This window comes from Lathamus discolor, chromosome 5 (assembly GCF_037157495.1).
Source record: "Lathamus discolor isolate bLatDis1 chromosome 5, bLatDis1.hap1, whole genome shotgun sequence".
Lineage (NCBI taxonomy): Eukaryota > Metazoa > Chordata > Aves > Psittaciformes > Psittacidae > Lathamus > Lathamus discolor.
The window spans coordinates 75,926,997-75,946,999 of NC_088888.1; the positions used below are offsets into that span (position 1 = coordinate 75,926,997).

Consider the following 20,003-nt stretch of genomic DNA (forward strand, 5'->3'; position numbering starts at 1 on the left):
ACACAGGACTAGTGAATATGTGTTCTGAAATTGCACTTTATATGAACTCTGGAGTCTGTCACTCTGGAAGATAGTTGCAAGTATTACTGACGAACTTCTGTGCTGTTAGCCTACAAACTGTGCTCTTTTGAAAGAGCCCAGGGTGACCCTCCCTCTGAAAGCTGCCGCTGTGGAGCAAACCCCAACACGTGGCCGTATTCATAGTGTATTCACATGGAGTACAATTCAAAACTCTTCAGTCCGGTTCTGTGTTAAATTTCTTCTGTGTGGTTATGCCAGTGTCTGGTGTGCATACAATACAATACTGTGATGTTTGATGAATTATGAGGGGGTTTTTTTTAATTATTTATTTTACTTGAACAACTGCCATCCAGTTTTGTTGTTGACTGCTGTTATGTGAAAAATAGAATTATATTTGAAATGGCTTATTAGCAGGCCCTTTTTGCTATTAACTCATTTTAATTCTATTGTACAAGAGTAATTGGCTTCCGTCTCTTCTGTTGAAGTTTCAATGCATGTTTTTTGAGCTTTTTAGATTAATGGGCATAAACTTGCTTTTAAAATGGTTTGTTTTCATTTTAAAATGACACTCAAGTTAAAGCATGTTAAGCTTTTTCCTGTACTAGCTTAACAGTGCAATCGCAGTATCCCCCAACAGTTGGGATTTTTTTGTTGTTGTTGTTGTTATTTGTTTGGTTTTATTTTAACTTGCTAACTTTGTAGCAGTAGAAAAATGGCCTTTATGAGCATCTTGACGTATTTAATCTTAGTTGTGCAGTCTTTTTGTGAAGAAATTGCTTGCCTGTGGGGATAGTCCAAATGGCACTGCCCATTAGGACTACTTCATGGAAGTAAGAGCTACAGATGGTGGTCTCAGCTGAGGAATAATGCTGTAAAAGTTCAGAGCGTGAAGTTTAAACAGACCACTTAGTAAGTGGCAAACAAAATAACTGTCGGAGAAAACTCAGAAGCAAGAAATTCCGAAACCCCAAATCAGTTGTTTTCCTTAACTTGACTGGTTGGCCTAGAGGTGATCCTACAAGGAGAGACAACTATTGCTGGCCAGCAGTTGAGATGAACTTTCTCAATCTGTCAGAAACAAGCTAAGTAAATATAACCTATGCATCAGGTTATGGCTTCAGAAATGTTCAATTGGAATACTCTTAAGAAACAAGTAAGTTCAAGTTCTCAGGTGTTGCATGCCTGACTTGGCTCAAAAACTAGAAATAGTAGATGCAAATCTTTGCCAATGTAATTGGATTTTTATTTGTTACAGTGCTCAAGTTTGCAAAGCACTATGCAAGCAAATTCACATGTGCAGACAAATCACATGTATTACAGGCTTTGAGCATGCAAGTTTTTAATACCTTTATTAATATCAACTTACTACCATATCTCTGCTCTTCCTTCATTAGTTAATTTTGGGTAGTACATGAGCATGCTGCTCTGAACCCTTATACAATGAGAATAATGCCTCTTACACTCACTGTATTTCCTGTGGGCAACCCAAGAAGCTCTGTCTTAAAACCCTGTCTAGAATCTGCTCGCGTGGGGCTGGGGGGGGGGGGAGACGAAGAGTATTGCGCTGCATGACTTGTCTTGCTGTCAGAATAACAACATTCATGTTGTATAAGGGGATCTACCTGTGCAATTTAACTTGGTTCTTTTACTATATTTTTCTTCTCTTTATCTTTTTTCCTTTTGATTTCTGTTCTTAAACTGCACCCAAGATGCCTTTGCAGCTTCTCCTGGGGAAGCCCCTGCAGCAGCTGAAGGGGCAGCAGCACCAGCTACCCCAACCCCTGTAGCAGCAGCTCTTGATGCATGTTCAGGAAATGGTGGGTTTTATGTCATTAGATGGTCTCTTGTTTTGCTGTTTTTTTTGTTTAAACTACATGGCAGTGTGTTTTTCTGAAATCTTCATGGTGTTTGCAATTGGTCAAAACAAACCTCAGACTGAAAAGCATGCTTGACAAAACTGCCTGTTTCCAAGTCTCAATAATTTTGTGATTATTTGGTAATGCTGATAAACAGTTCTGTCAGTGCTGAGTTTTGTAAGCAGTAACCTGCTAATCTGGATGTTCTTTTGTCATATTTCTGTCTTTTATTTTTGGCCTTGTCAAACAGCCTTTGAAAGTTCTCCCCTTTAGTAAATAGGCTGCTCAGCCTTTCAGATGGTCTTTATTTTGGAAAAACATAAGTAACGTGTCTGGATAAGTAAGCTAGATGTTAGAGTGACTTCCTCTGTGTGTGTGTTTGTGGTATGTGCATTGCCTGTAGTTGCTTTGTTCTTGACTTCCTGCCTCACTGATCCTAAGTATGCATACACATATATTTCCCCTCTCCTTTTTACAAGACCCCTTTGCCCCATCCGAAGGTAGTGCAGAGGCTGCTCCTGAGCTGGACCTCTTTGCTATGAAGCCAACAGAGACTGCTGTTCCTGTAGTTACCCCTACAACTAGCGCAGCCACTCCAGTTCCTGCAACAACTCCTTCTCCAGCTGCTGCTGTTGCTGCTGCTGCTACTGCTACTACAGCTACTGCCACTACCACTACTGCCACCACTTCTGCTACTGCCACCACCTCTGCTCCTCCTGCTCTAGATATCTTTGGTGGTAATTTTGTTTTTAACTCTTTGATTCTGGTGGATTGATCTGTCAGAGTACAGAGCAAACAAATCCATGTTGCATGCATGCTGTGTGCTAGGCTTTCAAACCAGAGAGCCTGTTAACTTCAAATACAATGTGCAAAACTTGAAAGTTCTCCTTTCAGTTCCACCTGTCAAAAATGAGTTAAAGATGTGTTGTGTTATGTTCTTGGCCTTAGATTTATTTGAGTCTGTACCTGATGCACCTGCAGCACCTAAACCAGATGCTACTCCTAGCATAGATCTCTTTGGTACAGGTAAAGAGCAAGTTTTTTCAATGCTCTGTTGCTTTGATGCTGTGCAATGATGTAAACTGTCTTGAGTGATACTTACTTCTCCTTGTTTTTTCTTGCATTTCTGGAAGATGCTTTTTCATCTCCACCACATGGAGCTTCTCCTGTGCCTGAGAGTTCTCTCACTGCTGATCTCTTATCTGGTGAGTGCTTGTTTTCACAGGCCATCCTACAGACTTCCTGGGTTTGGTTGTTTGGTTTTTTCCCAAAAGTAAAGAAAAAAAGCGGGGGGGAAAAGTAAATAATGAAAACAGCCCAACCCAAACTTCTTGCCAATTTACGTCTTTAAGCCAATATACTAAGTTGAGGGTTTGATGCTTTGGTGATAAGATGTACAGTTGCTGAAGATGCAAACCATGAAGTGGCTGACACTGAAGCTGAGTGAGTAATGTGGTTGTTGAGAGAATAAATCTGCCTCTAAGCATAGCAGAATTCTTAATAAGCGATGCTTTCTGTAAAGTACTGTGGTTTTCAGTTGCTGTGTGAGAAATGTAACCCTTTCTATTTGCAGTTCTGAAGACTGTTTAGTAACCCTGTGGTTCTAGCTGGTGTAGCCCATGTGGCTTTGAAATATTTAGCTATCATTGTTGCCTTGCTGATACTAAATATTATTTATCCTGTGCTTACTGCAGTGGATGCATTTGCAGCCCCCTCTCCTCTACCCACTGCCTCTCCAGCAAAGGTGGATTCTTCAGGTGTGATTGACCTATTTGGTGGTGGGTATTTTTCTTTCCTCACCACTTCAGAGTTGAATCACTTCATTTCTATTACCTTTGCGCTTTGCTAAAGCTGCGGGTTTCTTCTTCTCACAGCTTTTCTGTGTAGCAATATGGCTAAGACTGGCATGTCCACTTCTTAGTATTGCACAATAATGAACTGCAAATAAGCTGTCATTCATTCACTGTGGTCATTCTGTTGTCATGACACTTGCCATTCCGTTTTCAGTCAGTGCATGTATGGCTCTTCCTCAGAAGTCCAATGAAAGTTTGTTGTGTTCTTTTTCCTGTTTGGAACTCTCCACGTCACACTATTTTCTCCCAGTTCCGTTTCTCAAAGCAGCTGAAGTTTTGAGCGTGACTTGTTTCAAACTGGGTATCTGGATCTCAGGATTTTTGCTGGATTTGACAAGGTGGAAATTAGGATGAGCACAACCAATTTTAGGAGTGTTGTAGAACAGGAGCGTTGCTTAAAAGTAGTGAATTTTCAAACATTAGTGAAATATTCCTCTAGAAAGACTTATTGTGAGTCAGTAGGTTCTGGCTGGAATTATTCCCAGTTCTCATCTGATGCATTCATCTCCAAAGGGCTTAACTCTCTCGTCTAAGAATGCTGTGGTTTGTATAGGTTTTCTGAGAAGAGGCCCAACTAAAAGAAAAGTGATTTCTTTCTGCTACTGGTTTGTTGCATCTCCTTTTTTCCACCTGAATTTTGCATCCATTGTACTGTACTGCTCTGCATTAAAGATGGCCAAGCACTTTCATTTTCTTCTTCTGATGAATGAAGTGGTTATCCTTCTGTGATCTTTTGTGGGCGATAAATGACTAATTGATGCCTTTAATATTGAACTCTACCTTTTCTTGATGCTTTCTGGAATTCCCTTTAGATGCTTTTGGAAGTAGTGCTTCTGAACCCCAGCCCGCAACCCAGGCTGCTTCTAGTTCCTCAGCTTCTGCCGACCTACTTGCTGGTAATAAAGAACTTCTAAAAACTTGTTATTATGAGGCAGAACTAAGAAATGGTCATTGAAATCGTTTATGTTCCAGGGTGTAAGTGGATTCCTGCAGTGGAATAAAATACTTGTTCACAAGATTTCCTAGTGCTTTAGGTGCCTTAAATGAAAACCAGTGTTTTATAATGGAGTCTCTATACTGAAGTACAAGTTAACTTCCTAGATTATCTTCTTCCCATGTTCTCCATTTTCCTGCCTCCTGCACAAGCCTTATTTTTAATGTACTGGTCACTGAATAGGAGTGTATATATGAAGTTTCTTTGGCTGACTGTAGCAGTACTTAAGCAGTATTGCAGGCTATGCTGCTGTTCCTTATTGCTAATTCATCTTAATTTCTTGGTTGGTTTAAATGGGGCAGGTTATACACTTAAATGGTAGGAGCTTGAATGAATAATTTGGTAGTAGTCTTGCATTTAGCTAGGAAGAGTGGGGTGATGAGAGCTTTTCTGAGTACACAGGCATAGAAGTGATAGAGACGCTCTATTTATACAGGATAAGATGAGGTCTCTGCTGGTGCTGGATGTGGGATCACTGTTACACCCTATTTCAAAGGTTGAATAACTGCATCATTGTAGTCTGTATCCTACAGATAGCTTCAGCAGAACTCTGTACTGTTCTCCAAAATTCATGCTATGTCATGTATCTTAGCGGCTCTAGTGATGATACTGAACAGTTGTGACTCCACCCTGTGCCAGTTTAAAGTTTATAGAGAGCAAGATCCCAGTATGTCTTCCTCAGGTTTAAAGGAAGCTGATGCTTCTTGTGGATTGAGGAAGACTTGACTTAGTTTCCCCCATGTTTCTGAAAGGTGAATTCGTCACTAGAGTATGTTTGTATGTTCTTTCCTGAACTTCAAAGGTGATTGTTAGCTTCATTTTATACCATCGTGGCATAAGTTCTGAGCTGGAGTGATTGTCTGCCCTTTATGCATCTGCTAATCACTTTAGCTATGGTGGGTCCTGATGTCAGCTACTGTCAGCATTGTCTGAAGGTCTGTTGTGCCAACTTGGAGTGTATGAGAAATCCAACCTTGTGTATGTTTTGACTTGATATGCTCTTGAGAGGTCCTCCGTGATGAGGAATACATAATGTGAGATACTTCAGTATGTAACCTGTTCTAAGTGCTGTGAGTTGATACAGGTAGGTGCTTGCACACTGAAGCCAGCTCAGAAGAGGATACATTTTCTAGTACCTGCTCTAAGTGTGTCTGTTGCCCAGTTGTGCTGCAGGAAGGTAGAAGTAGTCTAGATGATGATGATGATGATGATGATTAATAATAATAATGTATGTGTCCATTCTCTATCAGTTCCAGTGCTGGCAAGCCAGCTGCTTAAAGTGGCACATACTGTGTAAATGCATGCTAAAGCTTTAGTACAGGCAACTTCAGGATTTTAAGCTGGAAGACCACCTGTTTTTTAAACATTGGTTCAGCAGTCTATGGATAGCTTAAGGCTGGAGATAGGGCATTAAGCAGTAGGTTCTGAAACATACCGGTCATTTGCAGTTTTATGTTATTGGTTCTGTTTCAAACCTGTTATTGGGTAGAAGCTCCTCCTGCTTATGCAAACATTGCAATCCAAAATATTTTGTCTTTATCCGTGACTAACCTTAAATTCCAGTAGGAATTATGTTCCAGATGGCTTAAACTTCATCAGTGTGCTCTCTGAATCTGATGAATCACATTAAATCAAAACCAAAATTATAAAGAGGATGTAATAAGTCTAAATACGTAAGCAGGCCTGAAGCACTTGGGGTCAATAGATGATTTAAAGACAAAAATTATTTTTGCTTTGAATATACATTCACAAGGGCCCAAAGTAGGTTTTAATGTTTTTTTGTTTTGGCAGATAGAGTCTATAAACATCACAGCATATTGCTAAACATTTGTTCATTCTAGATAATGGCAGATGTATAGCCTGCAGTGTAATCAGTTTTAAATGTAAGAGTGTCCAGAATTCATAGGGTGGCTAACGGCTTGTCCTTCATGGTTTATGAGTGTTTAGTTGCACTAAGTGTTTATATGCAAATGTTACGAGCATACTTACTGTGCATCATTGTCTTAAGTGTTCGGCTGTCAAGTTTCTAGTCTCTTCTTAGCTCACTTAACAAATAGGGTAGGGTTTTTTTCATACTCTTCTAAGCCTCTCGGCAGACAAGACTAGAACTATGCTGATAAATACAAAAATCTAGCCATTTTCCCTTCTAGATACTTCTATCCAGTTAAACTGTGTGCATGTGTATCTCAGTACATACCGTAATAGCGCATCCTTACAAGAAATAGTACCTGAATGTGTAAGCAAAAGCAAACTCAAAGTCGGGCAGTTGGGGATGTCCAGACAACACATGTAACTTGGTTGCTGTTGTTTCTGCAGACTCACTCTGGGTCTTGTACAAGCCCCAGACAACTAGGAACTTAATCTGTTAAAGCATTTTTATGGCTTCTGTGCCTGATGTTGCTGTTAAGTTGCGCAAAGCTAAAAGCTGTGGAATTAAGATCACTCAGGAAATGGGAAGGATCTAACTGAGCATGGGATCTTCAGATGGCTCCAGTGCTTTAGGAATTGCTGCAGTCGTTGTCATCCCTGTATCTTGTCAGCCTGCTTCTGGTCTGATTCTTCAGAGGTTTATTACTTTGTTTGCAGATAGTTGAATGCATGGAGCTTTGCCCTGGGACAGGTCATAGAATCATAGAGTAGAATCATAGAATAGTTAGGGTTGGAAAGGACCTCAAGATCATCTAGTTCCAACCCCCCTGCCATGGGCAGGGACACCTCACACTAAACCATCCCACCCAAGGCTCTGTCCAACCTGGCCTTGAACACCACCAGGGATGGAGCACTCACAACCTCCCTGGGCAACCCATTCCAGTGTCTCAACAGTAAAGAATTTCCTCCTTATATCCAGTCTAAACTTCCCCTGTTTAAGTTTTAACCCGTTACCCCTTGTCCTGTCACTACAGTCCCTAATGAAGAGTCCCTCCCCAGCATCCGTATAGCCCCCCTTCTGTTACTGGAAGGTGATGATCTAGGACAGAGTAAATGAGTAAATGTTCAAGCTTCTGTCCATAGGCAGAAATGGTTAGCTGGATAAATAAGGACTGTAAGGACATTCCCTGAAATAAACTGAAGGCAGTGGTAGAGCACAGGCTTGTCACTGGCTTGTGCTCAGCTGTGGCAAAATAATGCTTCCTGCAGTGATCTAGGGGAAAAATAGTACAGCCTGCAGGTTGTTCAGAATGTTTTTTGCTGTATTTGTGTAGTCACGGTTGGAGCACTGAACTCAGATCTGATCCTTTCTATGCAGGGGCAGATGGGTTAAAAACAAGGCCAAGAGACTGAAGGTATAGTAACAATGTCTCAGACATGACTGTCAAGAAGAGATTGAATAAGAGGAATGGCTTATAACTACAGAGAATTGAGAAAGTGTCAGATATCTGTTCTCATTTTAATAGTCTTTGTGTATTTAATAATTTTCCAGGGTCTGTAGATAATATAAATAAGCTTTAGTTGCAAGGGAGATCAAATTATGTGGAGGCCAAGGGAGGGATTTTGAGAACAGCCATGAGTAGGGTTTATTTACTTAAATATACGATTTATAATTTATACATTAACCTTAATCGTGGAGATTCTCCAGCCTACAAGCAGTTCACTTGTGGATGCTGTTGATCTTGCTTTGGTGTTGGGGGGGTAGGGTAGCGCAGTAGGCACTAGCTTGAAGACATCCTTATGAGGGAGACCAGAATGTTTTAAGATGGTAAGAGAGGCTCAGCTGGATTAGGAAGACAGTGTCTTCTGAATTACTGTTACAGTGGTTGATGGATGATCATAGGCTTTTCTCAAGTTAGTCCTTTTTATCTTTTTCCTGAACTTATTCGGGATTGTTGCGTTCTGCCTGTGTAGTTACTTATCTAGAATGATAGTGTGTAGTACTGGAAGAATTGTGTCCTCTGCTTGATTGGCCAGGCTCTGCAGAAGTCTAAATAACAAACATTAAAGTTTTTATTGGTTACTGATAGAATTTTAGATTCCCTAGGTCCTACCTGACATACCAAGTATGCTTGCGTACTACTGAATTATTTACATTGGTCTAGTAAGAACTGTCTCTAATCTGCTGCCTTTTATAGATCAATTTTTTTGGTTTGGTTTGGTTTGGTTTTGTTGTGGGGTTTTTTTTGTGTTAAACATAGACCAACAGGCTGACTCTAATGTCCATACCTCTCTTTTGTGGCTTTTTCAAGGCTTTGGAGGTTCTTTTATTGCTCCCTCTCCGTCACCATCCCCAGTTACTCCAGCTCAAACCAGCTTACTACAGCCTAACTTTGATGCAGCTTTTGGGTCAACAGCTCCAACAACTGGCAGTTCATTTGATGCATCAGGTGAGCCACAGGGTTTCCTCCTATGAGTTTTCTGATGTGTTTTATGTTAGATTAATTAATGATACCATATTTAGGCTCTGAGTACAAGAAATATCAGTAATTTCTTTGTTCCTTCTCTACTGGAAGAACTCAGGGTGATGTTTAGGCTGGCGTGCACTCAAGAGCTCTCTGTACCTGTTTTCTATTCTCCTATATCAGTAAAAACCACACTAGTGTGAACACCCTTGCATGTGCCTGATTGCATGAATCAGGAATTACACAAGGAAAACACTGTTCTATAAATCAAGTATATAGGCAAGTCATCTTGCTGCTGCTGCTGAAGCTGTTCTTGAGCTTGCATGGCACCTGAGTGTACACAAAACAGAGACTGGGATCATGTTCTTTGCCTGACTATGACTATAAGCTTAAACTGTCATCACTGCTATCGTTTTGTTTGCATCTCTTCCATTCTATATTTTCCATGCTGGGTCCTTGCTACAAACTTTAAATTGGTGAGTTCTGCAACTGTATAAGAAAAAATGGTTGGAGTAGTACTGCTGCTTGGTTATTTGGTTGCTTGCCAGTGCACATACTACCCCTTTGTGTCAACTTAATATTAGCATGTACCTCAAATATGGATCAGAAGACAGAATGCTGGCATGAGATGTACCAGATGGTTTGACTTCATGTGATCTAAAAAATGAACTTCTGATTTTTATGACTGGACTAACGACTGTCAGTGTGGATGGTTCTGGTTCCTTCTGATCTAATAAGATGTTAGTAGGTTGTCCTGATTCCCTGCTGCTTGTGAGTGAATAATAACATCTTGAGACTTTCAGTCCTGTTACCCCAAGATGTCAAGGTATAAGACTGCCTTTACCACAGTAATTCTGACTGGTGTTTGCTGCAAGATGTGAATTTTAAAAACATTTTTAATAAATATTGCTTGACAAATGTGTGTACATCTAACATCTTTCTAAGGATGTCTGTAAGAAAAGTACTGTCGTGTGGAATTGGTGCTGTATCTACACAAATTCAGCTCTCCAACGAATGTCCTTTTAGGCATGCCTTCCCATATTAGTTCTTATTGGTATAGCTCTTTCAGGATTACTGACAGTTGGTGTCTAGTAAAACGACATGCATGCCCTTGTTGGCATTAATTGTAATGTCAGACGATGTTTTGGTAAGACTTGTGATGTGGTTGTCTGTGATAGATTTGTCAGAGCAACAGCAAAGTGGCAGGTAGTGTTTTCCTTACCAGAGGTGCTGTTCCAACCGGATTTTCCTTTCACTTTCAGTGTTTGATGGCTTAGGTGATCTTCTTATGCCAACTATGGTTCCTTCTGGTCAATCTATAGCACCTTCAGCCACAGCAACAGTCACTGCTTCAGCAGCAAGCAAAGGCCTTGGAAGTGATCTTGATTCATCTCTTGCAAACCTAGTAGGCAGTAAGTGACAAATTTTGGTTTTGAGTGGTGTAGCGTGCAACTGTCTTACTTTTCCACAGAGCCAAATACCCGTTTATTCTAATTTGTTTCAATGTCCTTCTGTTTCCCTGGGGAGATCGGGGAAGCTATAGGCAGGAATAAGGCATGATTCAGGTAGCTTGTAGTCTGGGTTCGTAACTTGTTGCTCTTTCTGCCCAGGATCTCAGTCAAATATTGGGATCTATTCAGTAGGTGTGTTTTGTAGCAAGTGAATGTTCAAGGTACATTCAGAGGCATGTCAGACTCTTAATGGATGTGCCCTCTGGAAAGCAGAAGGATGGAAAGGTGAAAATTGTCTACAGCATCTGATAGCACTGTGCAAAATAAGCAGAAAAGCTGGTGGACACATAGCTGATTTCTTGCTTAATGAGAGGAGGAGTAGCAGTGGGGTGAGGCTTGCACAGTAGCCAGCAACAGACCTTCTCTCAGCAAGTGAACGTTCCAAAACATGTTCTTGAAATACTAACCTAGAATATGTTCTTTTTCCTGTAGTAGGAAAAGGGCTAGAGCTTTTATAACAAGAGATCAGTAGCCGCAGGCCCCCCAAAAGCCTAACAGACATGCCTAGGCTAAGGTATAATACTACTAAAGTCATAGTTCCATTCCATTGTATAAATGGAATACTGTGTCAGTATATGTAAACGTACACCAGCAAAGACCTAGCTGATCTTATGATGCCTGCTTTTCTGTTAAGTATGTGGGGAAACTACCATGCTTGGAAGTCAGCAGCAGGACGCTTAATCACTTGAAACCTTTTCTGCAAGTCATTTGGTATTTCCAAGTTTGGGGGGGAAATCAGACTTGGCAATTTGTGACTTACAGGACTTATACTGGTCATGTCAGAAAAGTATTCTTTAAAACTTAGCTTAAAACTTCTTCCAAAGAGTAATTAAGGAAACTACTTGGAGTTCCTATGTATGCTAGAGCAGATAAATCAGTGCAAAACTTCCAGGTGACATTGAGATTTACATGTATGTTTCTATATGTATGATTAACAGGAACTAGTGCTCTTATTCATGGTAGATAGTTCCGTGCTTTTAAATAACTTTGCATTTTGTAGACCTAAATTTCTTGTTACTTTTTGGTTTGCTTATGGAGCAAAAATGCTTGCTAAAGTATAAGGCATCTGCAGTGTTGCTAAGAAGTTTGTCTTAAAGAAGGGGTACATGTGGCCAGTCCTCCAATGCTGCCTAAATGAAGATAGCCAAAACGTTATTATTCTGTATAAGCCCATGTGCAATGAAACATGAGCTGTTACTTTGACATGCTTTAATTTACTAAACAAACTACTTCTTTTTTTTTCTTTTTTTCAATCTTTCTTACAATTTTCAGATCTTGGAATTTCTGGCGCCGCTTCAAAAAAGTAAGTTCAACTTTAAAAAAACAAAACAAGCAAACAAAACCACCACCAACAAACTTTTCAACTCTGCTATATAGTCTTACATCTATTTCCGTGTTTACTAAAAGTCAATGAATTCATTATGCATCCCTTCCCCCGTCCCAAAAATCAGTTCACAAAATTCTGGAAAAAGTATTCTGTTCTATACAGGTTCACTGAATAATTAAGGTTAAATGTTCCTGACATAGCTTTTAAACTTGCTGGCTTTAATCTGAGTCTTCATTATTTTTTAAATGTGTATTACTGTCTTCATACTGGATAGCTGGTTTCCAAACAACTTAACATGAACAGATAGTCCAGATACTAAATTGTGTATCTTCCCTCAGTAATACAGGCTAATGTGTAACAGTTTTGTTCATCTTTTTGCAGACGCTGGATGTGCTTATCATGTAGGCATTGGAATACTTGTAAAATAGAAAAAAAAGTTTATTCCATGCAGTGAAAATCTTCCTTTTGCAAGAAGAAATATTTACAGAATTGCATTTATTTTTGAATATACCTTCTTAATCTGATTTCTTACTTCTGTGCTGAGTCTTCCTCTGTATGCAAGACCAGTTTATGATGCGTGTTCTTCAGAATGTTTTATACCTCTATAGAGATAATAGGACATATGTATATATGTATATGTACATATATATGTATATATATATACATATATATGTATAAGCACGTAATGAGGTTTATCCCCAAAACTTAGCTTCCTACTTCATTTAAATAGTGTATCATATTCTGGATAGAGCACCCTCTAACAAAATCTGGTTTTGCAGCAGCCCTTTTATTCCATGAATGATTTGTTTCTTTTGTATCTATCAACTTTTTTCAGAACTGAATGCTTTCCTCCTTCAGCTGTCAGAGCAAGATTTCCAGCAATGAAATGACCTTTCAAAGACTTCTAGCAGGCAGCTGTATTGCCTGGCACCAGTAGAATAGGCAGTAGCAGTCCCTCTTCCAACTTTGCAAGGGTATACGCAATAATATGTTACCTTCAGTCAATACTAAGTAAAACTTCTCTTTAATTCTCACCACAAAGGCCATAACCATTTTACTGACTTCAGTATAGAGTGTATGGGTGTCTACTGCTAACAACCCTTGAAATTGAGTGGCACTAAAAGTGTAGTATCTTTCTGTTAATAACTGCATACACCATAAACTAATGTTAATGTATGCTGCAACTGGTTTTCATTTTCACTGTGGAGGTATGCAAATAATAGCTCTGTCTCTCTCCCCCTCTCTATTAGGGGAGACCTCCAATGGAACGCTGGAGAGAAAAAGCTAACAGGAGGAGCCAACTGGCAGCCAAAAGTAGCACCTGCAACATGGTCAACTGGTGGTGTCCCAAGTGGTCCATTGGTAGGTGGTCAATCCATTGATACCACTGGTATTGAAACATCAGTATTTTAGGAGACTATGCAATCGTATGTGTAGGTACTACTCCTGTCTACTTCAGCTAGAGTTTGCTTCTGTATAAATTATATGTTTGTTTCAAGTCACATTTTTAAGACTAGATTTACACTGGCATAAATAAATTGTTGAGTTGAGGTCAATGAAAAATGCACCGGCGTATGCATCAAGATGTTACACTAATGATGTTACTCTACATTAACACTTTATACCTGTGGACATTTCCAAGTGTCTGCTTGTGACACTTGTGTGAGGTTAGCTGTACAGGTCTTGCCAGCACCAGGCTCAGGTCAATTGCCCAAAAGAGAATGGTATTGGTCCAACGTTGAACTACTGGAAGGAAAGAAGATAAATAGGTTTTTCTCAAGCTTTCCTGAATTAAGTAGCTGCAGAGACTACACAGTATTCAGATCAGGTATTGATGCTGGTTAGAAATGGGTAACTTGTTTAGCAGAGTAAAGCAGTCTGTTGGAAAAGTTAAGTTTGCCCTGTAAAACACATCAGGACACGCTAACTTTGAGAGAGGAGGGTTGAATTGAGCTAAAAATCTAAATTTGGCATAAGAGCAACTTGTCATGAGTAAGTTACAAGGGTAATCCAAAGAGCAGTCGTACCTCATCACATCAAAGTTACACAGGGCATTAAACAACCTCCATTTGAAAAAAGTTGGGTTGGGAAGGAAAGGACTGACAAGGGGGAGCATGATCAGTTCTCTGCTTCCACAGCCAGATGTTAATGTGACTCTAAGCATGTTCCAGTTTGTTCCTTAACCTTATGGAAGATACAAAAAATTCCCTGAAATTTGGTACTTCATTGAACGTATTAGTTGTAACATCAACTTTTTTTCTTAATAGAAAGGCTGGGCAATACTGTACAGTGTAAGTGATTTTTTACTTTTTTTTTAATCTCTTATTGTACTTACTAAACACGAAGATACTAACAGCATCTTACCTGCGCTACAGTTATTACTGCTGATTTAAAACTTGCTAGAAGATACCTAATATGGCTGCTCTTGGACTGTCTGCCCAGCAGATAATTCTCAGGCAGTGTTTTGAATAAGGTAGTAGTGATTAACCATTTCTGTGCTGTAAGCTTGAAAATAATGGCTTCAAACTGTCTTTGCTTTACTTGAATGTGAACTATTGGATGACTTGTACTACCCAAAATTTCTAACTTCTGTAGTATCAGCCTGGTCTTGTAATGGGTTTACCATCTCATAAATAACGATTCTTTCTCGAAAGCTGGATGGGTTTGATAGCGTATCATGAAACATGGGTGTAACAATAGCAGTTATTTCTCTTAGCTTTACAATCTGTTTAAACTTTTACCAAAATGCAGTGCTGCAAGTGCTATAGTGTGTTGGCTATCAATTATGCAATTGGGATGCTTTCTTACACTACGTAGAAGGAGGAGGAAAGTACATACTTTCCTGGGCCTAATTTGAGTTGTACTTAGTAAATGGAGTCCCTTATGATGAGAATGGAGTCTGTCACCCATGCTTTCTTCTGAAGAAGCAAGCTGAGCATCAGCATAAGGACTCATTCAACTTTTTCATTCTTTGAAGCATTGTGGTTTTGAGGTTAGGTATTATCTGCTGCATAACAGCCTTACTGTCCAGAACAGCTCTGAGAATGCTGGAGACTCCGTGCAGTTTCCAGATGCTTGGTGTGTCAGAGATTCTTGCTTTTTAAGATTGTTTTAAAAACATTTTTTAGACGGGAGCCGTGCCTCCAGGAAGCGCTGTTCCTGCTGCAGGAGGTACTCCACCTGTCCCACAGCCAGGGGCCGCGTTTGGGATGGTGAGTCTCTTTTGTTATGCTGCTCTCCTTTCTTCACCCAGAACCGTACTCACACTGCATTTACTCACAGCCCCCAGCAGGTGCAGGCGTACCCATGATGCCCCAGCAGCCAGTTATGTATGGGCAGCCTATGATGAGGCCACCATTTGGAGCTGCCACTGGCCCTGGCGTACAGGTATGTGTTACTGCTAGATGAATATTGATTGCTCTCCTTTTCTTTAGAAGGTAGCTTGTCTAGATGCATCATCTCAGCTCAGTTCTAACTATAGGTCTGCAAATGACATTTCTTATGGTATGAGCTGCCTGACTTGCAGTAGATCACATGAACTGCATTGACTTTTTTTATTTGTCAGTTCTCTCGTATGAGACAAGTGGAAGAGGTTTCCTGCAGCTAACTACATCTAGATCTTGTTTTAGATGTTATCTCAATAAAAACTCAAAGCTGATGGGCATTCCTATTCTGTTCAGAGCTGGTAAAAGTTTACTAGAGGTGTACTCAGCATCTTCCCTTCCAACCAAAAGGATTCCTCAGAAAACTGTCCTTCTGCTTATGAACAGGCTTTCTCAGTACATACAACTTCATCTGTTTCAGGCTGGTAGCTTGCTGGTCTTCTGTCAGTACATAACAAATACATTCAAGTATGAATTACCATAGAGCATGTAATATTGGAGCACTCAGGATGCATGCTTTCCATAGATGCACAAATTGAAGTACTGTGGAGTAAAGGTTTTCTTCTAACTTACATTAGGGTGGAGGAGTGCAAATGAATAATCTTAATTTTTAGTCACTCTATATTCTTTTGTAAGCAATCAACCTGTAGCGAACCACACATTTTAAGTAAGGAACCACATCCCCATTGAAGTTTGTCTGGATTTTCTGTGTAGAAATGGGAAGAACTTGAAACTGCTCTAAGTGAGAACGTACTTGGTCTTGCTTTGCCTCCCATCTTAAACAGTCTCTGCACTTAAATTATCAAGAATAATACTATGGAAGACACAAACATTTTTTTCTCAGAGAAGGGTACTCACTGAGGTGCCAGGGCTGCATACATGATACCTCCAGTGTCCTGACTAAGGCAGGGATGGGAAGGAGTAAGGACAGAATGGCAGAATCGTTTGGCTCCCTAGTGAGAAGAGATGCATGGAACTTGAAAACCTCGTATTTTCTGTGGAACAACTGATGATACTTGTACCTTCCAGAGGAGGAATAGAGTATAGTATAGTCATGTCTCAAGTACCCTTTTGACTCTTATTTACATTACCAGTGTAGAGGAAATTGTACTAAAATGCCAGTCACGGGGTTTTCAGACGTGCCCTGCAGCATGGACTCTGCTTATTCTGCACTTGGTGTTTAACATCTAACAGTTGCTTAACTTCTGTCTGGGTTGATGATCCTAACACCATTCTGTCTTACAGATAGAGAGTGATTTGAAGCTATGCTAATTAGAATATGTAGTGTCTGTACTCTTACCCATTCAACCAGCCAAATACTGTTAACCTTTTAGTAAGGATGGACTCTAAACAATGCTTGAGCAAAATGGCAACATGCTGAACTTGCAGAAAAATGAGGACTTTGTATGCTTGCAGTGTGCTTATGTGAGAACCAGCTATACCTACCTAATGCTTGTGTATCCTTGTCTGCTTTGTTTTTTTCTGCCTTCCTGGCTGGCATCTGTTAGCTTTCTCCAAGCCCAACTCCTGCTACTCAGAGTCCCAAGAAACCTCCAACAAAGGACCCATTAGCGGATCTTAACATCAAGGATTTCTTGTAAACGATAAGGTATTCTGTGACTGCCTGCCTAAGCATGTCATGCTGTGGTACATGTTTGGCACACAGATGTTGATTAGGCCAGTGGATTGAATGTGACTGATAAAATTATAGCAGCAGAGATAGGTAGAAACATGCACTATAATGTGCTGGTTTAAACAGACAAACAAATTATCTGTGCACACTCTTAATTTTAGCCTGAAAGCTTGACTTTTTGTTAGTTTGTTCATTTGTCTGTTTCTCCAAAAGTGATTACCAGGCAAAGTTAACTTCAGTCTGTAACTTCCATTTTTACCTTGGTTCCATCCATGGGGTTTAGGTTTGGTTTTGCTGGGTTTTTTGTTTGCTTGTTTCTTTCTTTCTGTTTCCTGAAATTAATACGGAAACAAATAGAATCATAATAGTATATAAATACTGGGGGCAAAATGGTGCTGAATAGTCTTGTTCCAGCCTTGTAGGTGTGGAAACGGATTTGGTATCATAGGTGTAAAGGGATCAAAAGAGGAAAAACATATCCTGCTTTACAATTTTTCAAGGCGCTACTATACTGAATGCTAAGGTGTGAGGTCCTGAGCAGTGCTGTGTAGAACGACAGTGGGTAAGAACTGAGGAGTAAATAAAAAGAAAAAAATGGAGGAGGAGTAAAAGAACACTACTGCAGAAGGGAAGGAAAAGAGGCAAAGCCATTACTGTGAGGGTTTTGGAGCAGGATGTGAAGATGGCCAAGTAGATAAATCAGGTTGAATTGAATACTTAAGCCAATGAAAATACAATAACGTAGAAGTAAGGTAGGCATTTTATATTTAAGACTAGAATAATTTGCCAAGTGAGGAGAGGACGATCATTGCATATCTTTAAAGCCTTCTTCATAAATCCCTTCTCTTTCTTCCTGTAGCTTAATTCAAAGGCATGTTCTAAGCCCACTCTGCACTTGAGTTAGCAGCAGTGGATGGGATCAGGCTGCCCTTGGCAAGCACCACCCAGTCCCACTTCCCTCTTTTCCAAATTCCACCTCCAGGGGAGGTGTACCTGGTACTTGGTGGAGATGGCCTGGAGTGGCGATGCACCTTCATTGCTAGGACTCACTGGTTACAATGGGTTTATAGTAGACAGATTCATAAGTGCTTGTGGGAAGACTGCTGTTCATGGTAACAACTCCTTTGAAGTGTGAAGTGAGGAGCAGTTTTGGTGCTCTTTCTAGAACGTGCTTTATCTAACTTACTATATTGGTTTTCATCTAATATTTTCTGTATTCACAGCTGCAGTTTTTCTGACTGGATGATAAAAACATGAGTTTGGAGTCTACAAGTGGATGGTCAGAGTTTCAAAGTGAGCCACCAATACCAAACCCAGCGCTTACTCAGACTTTCTCTTCCTCCTGAAACGTGTAGCACAGCTGTGAAAGTGAACATTAGGAATGTGTACTACCTTAGCTGTTATCCCTACTCTCTCGAAATTTGTGTACTTGGGTTATTTGTGTTTTACAATTTAAACAATGGATGTATGTTTCTGATGCCTTCTAGTGCTTTTCTGAACCTATCCCACGGGGGCAGATTATGCAGCTGTTGTTTGGTGAGCCATTTGGAGCGATGTCTGTGGTTTTTGAAGGTTTCCATGTATATAACTTTCTGAGGACACCTAAAATTTCCCTAGGACTCGATTTCTCCTTAATCTGTTACAAAACATAGTGCGATAATACCAGGTAGTAAGGAAAATACTTATGAAATTGTGCGGAATACATTTCTTTTTTCCCAGTCACAGAAATCTCAATTGTCGTGGAAAAAATGTTTTATTTTTGTGGCACTGTATATGTTAAGATAATTAAAGTAATATAAAGGTAAACTTCCGTAACAAAATACTTTTTCAATGATTTACCAAGAATGAAAAAACATATCTGAAAGAATACCATATTTATTGCTGGTTTTATTTTAAAAAATCTTTTATTTTTATTATTTAAGTTTTTGCATTTAAAATTGGCATATGTATCAGTTCTTGCTAAAGGCACTGAAAATACGTAAAGAGTCAATTTCTCTCCATGTAGTTGGAAAAAGCAACCATAGTTGTGCTGGCATGAAGGGATTTCAAATACGAGAGCACTCTTTGGTATATCTGTAGTCAAAACATTACAAGTGATGTTACTCATCTCTGTTCAGTTCTTATGTACATCTCTTAATTTAGTGCTTACCTGTGTACGCCTTAGGCTAGTGTTTTCTCCATTGCCCCGAATGCGCTGTGAGTAGCTTTTGTACTATTGGTGATTAGATTTAATTCTGATCCAGAGATCCATGCCCTTTACTGTACATACTGTGTTTCTTTAATTTTTATTTGTTCTCATACTGTTTCTGCTGATGGCTTGGCGTAAGATCTTGACTCTTCAATGAGGTCACTGTTGATCAGTGTTACAAGTGGCTTGGCAGTTCTCTGTAAAAGCATATTGGGTTGGAAAGATACTCATCTAAAGTCTTTCAAATGAACTATTTAATCAATGTATGGTACCATTAAAAGTGGTTGTATCTGAATTTGCTGTAGGGATAACATACACTGTTATGGGAAAGTTCTACAAAAAGCTAATTTCAAAATGGCTCTTCTTTGTATTTCAGTTTAAAAAAAATACAAAAACCTAAAAAAAACCACCAAACCAACCCAACAAGAAACCCCAGTGCATGTGTGTCCTCTGAGATGCAATAAACACCTTGATCAAAGTAAATATCTTGTTTCCAGTTTCATGATCATTGAGATGTGCTGATCACAGTAACACACTTTGAGAGGGGAAAAATGCATATAGGCCTCAAGACTGAGTCCGCTGCCTATGGTAATGGCTTTTGCTGATCTTTAAGCGTTGCAGGAGAGATCCATACAAAGCCAGACTGGGCACAAAGCCACAAGTAAAGTGGTGAGAGGGAGAAAAGAATTCTCGACTTTGACTTATAACATCTCAGGAGGCTTCATTAGAGCTCTTTATCTCGTTAAACGGAAGTAATATTGGAACTGTGAAAGTCTATAATACTGGTCCTGATTTCTTTCCTGTGTTCCTATTCAGATAGCTTATTGAGAGGTAGCACAGCTACAATGCTACATGAATTGATTGTGCTGTAGTTCGTCTTATAGCAGGATGAAAAGAGGAAAA

General features: G+C 39.7%; 1 protein-coding gene across 18 annotated transcripts in view; it reads left to right on the plus strand.

The window, feature by feature from the left end:
- The window catches only part of SNAP91 (synaptosome associated protein 91), a 68,953-nt gene extending 49,370 nt beyond the window's left edge, over positions 1-19,583 (plus strand). For 5 of the 18 annotated variants that reach the window (XM_065681330.1, XM_065681333.1, XM_065681332.1 and 2 more), the window contains 14 exons: positions 1,731-1,838; positions 2,357-2,614; positions 2,826-2,903; positions 3,011-3,082; positions 3,572-3,655; positions 4,543-4,626; positions 8,906-9,043; positions 10,321-10,470; positions 11,842-11,872; positions 13,147-13,258; positions 14,164-14,187; positions 15,025-15,108; positions 15,179-15,283; positions 18,136-19,583. In XM_065681330.1, coding sequence (XP_065537402.1) covers positions 1,731-1,838; positions 2,357-2,614; positions 2,826-2,903; positions 3,011-3,082; positions 3,572-3,655; positions 4,543-4,626; positions 8,906-9,043; positions 10,321-10,470; positions 11,842-11,872; positions 13,147-13,258; positions 14,164-14,187; positions 15,025-15,108; positions 15,179-15,283; positions 18,136-18,150 — 1,343 coding nt within the window. In that variant the 3' untranslated portion in view covers positions 18,151-19,583. The remainder of the gene's footprint in view (positions 1-1,730; positions 1,839-2,356; positions 2,615-2,825; positions 2,904-3,010; positions 3,083-3,571; positions 3,656-4,542; positions 4,627-8,905; positions 9,044-10,320; positions 10,471-11,841; positions 11,873-13,146; positions 13,259-14,163; positions 14,188-15,024; positions 15,109-15,178; positions 15,284-18,135) is intronic. The other 13 variants (XM_065681334.1, XM_065681335.1, XM_065681344.1 and 10 more) reach the window with 11 other exon arrangements.
- Positions 19,584-20,003: the final 420 nt, after the last annotated feature.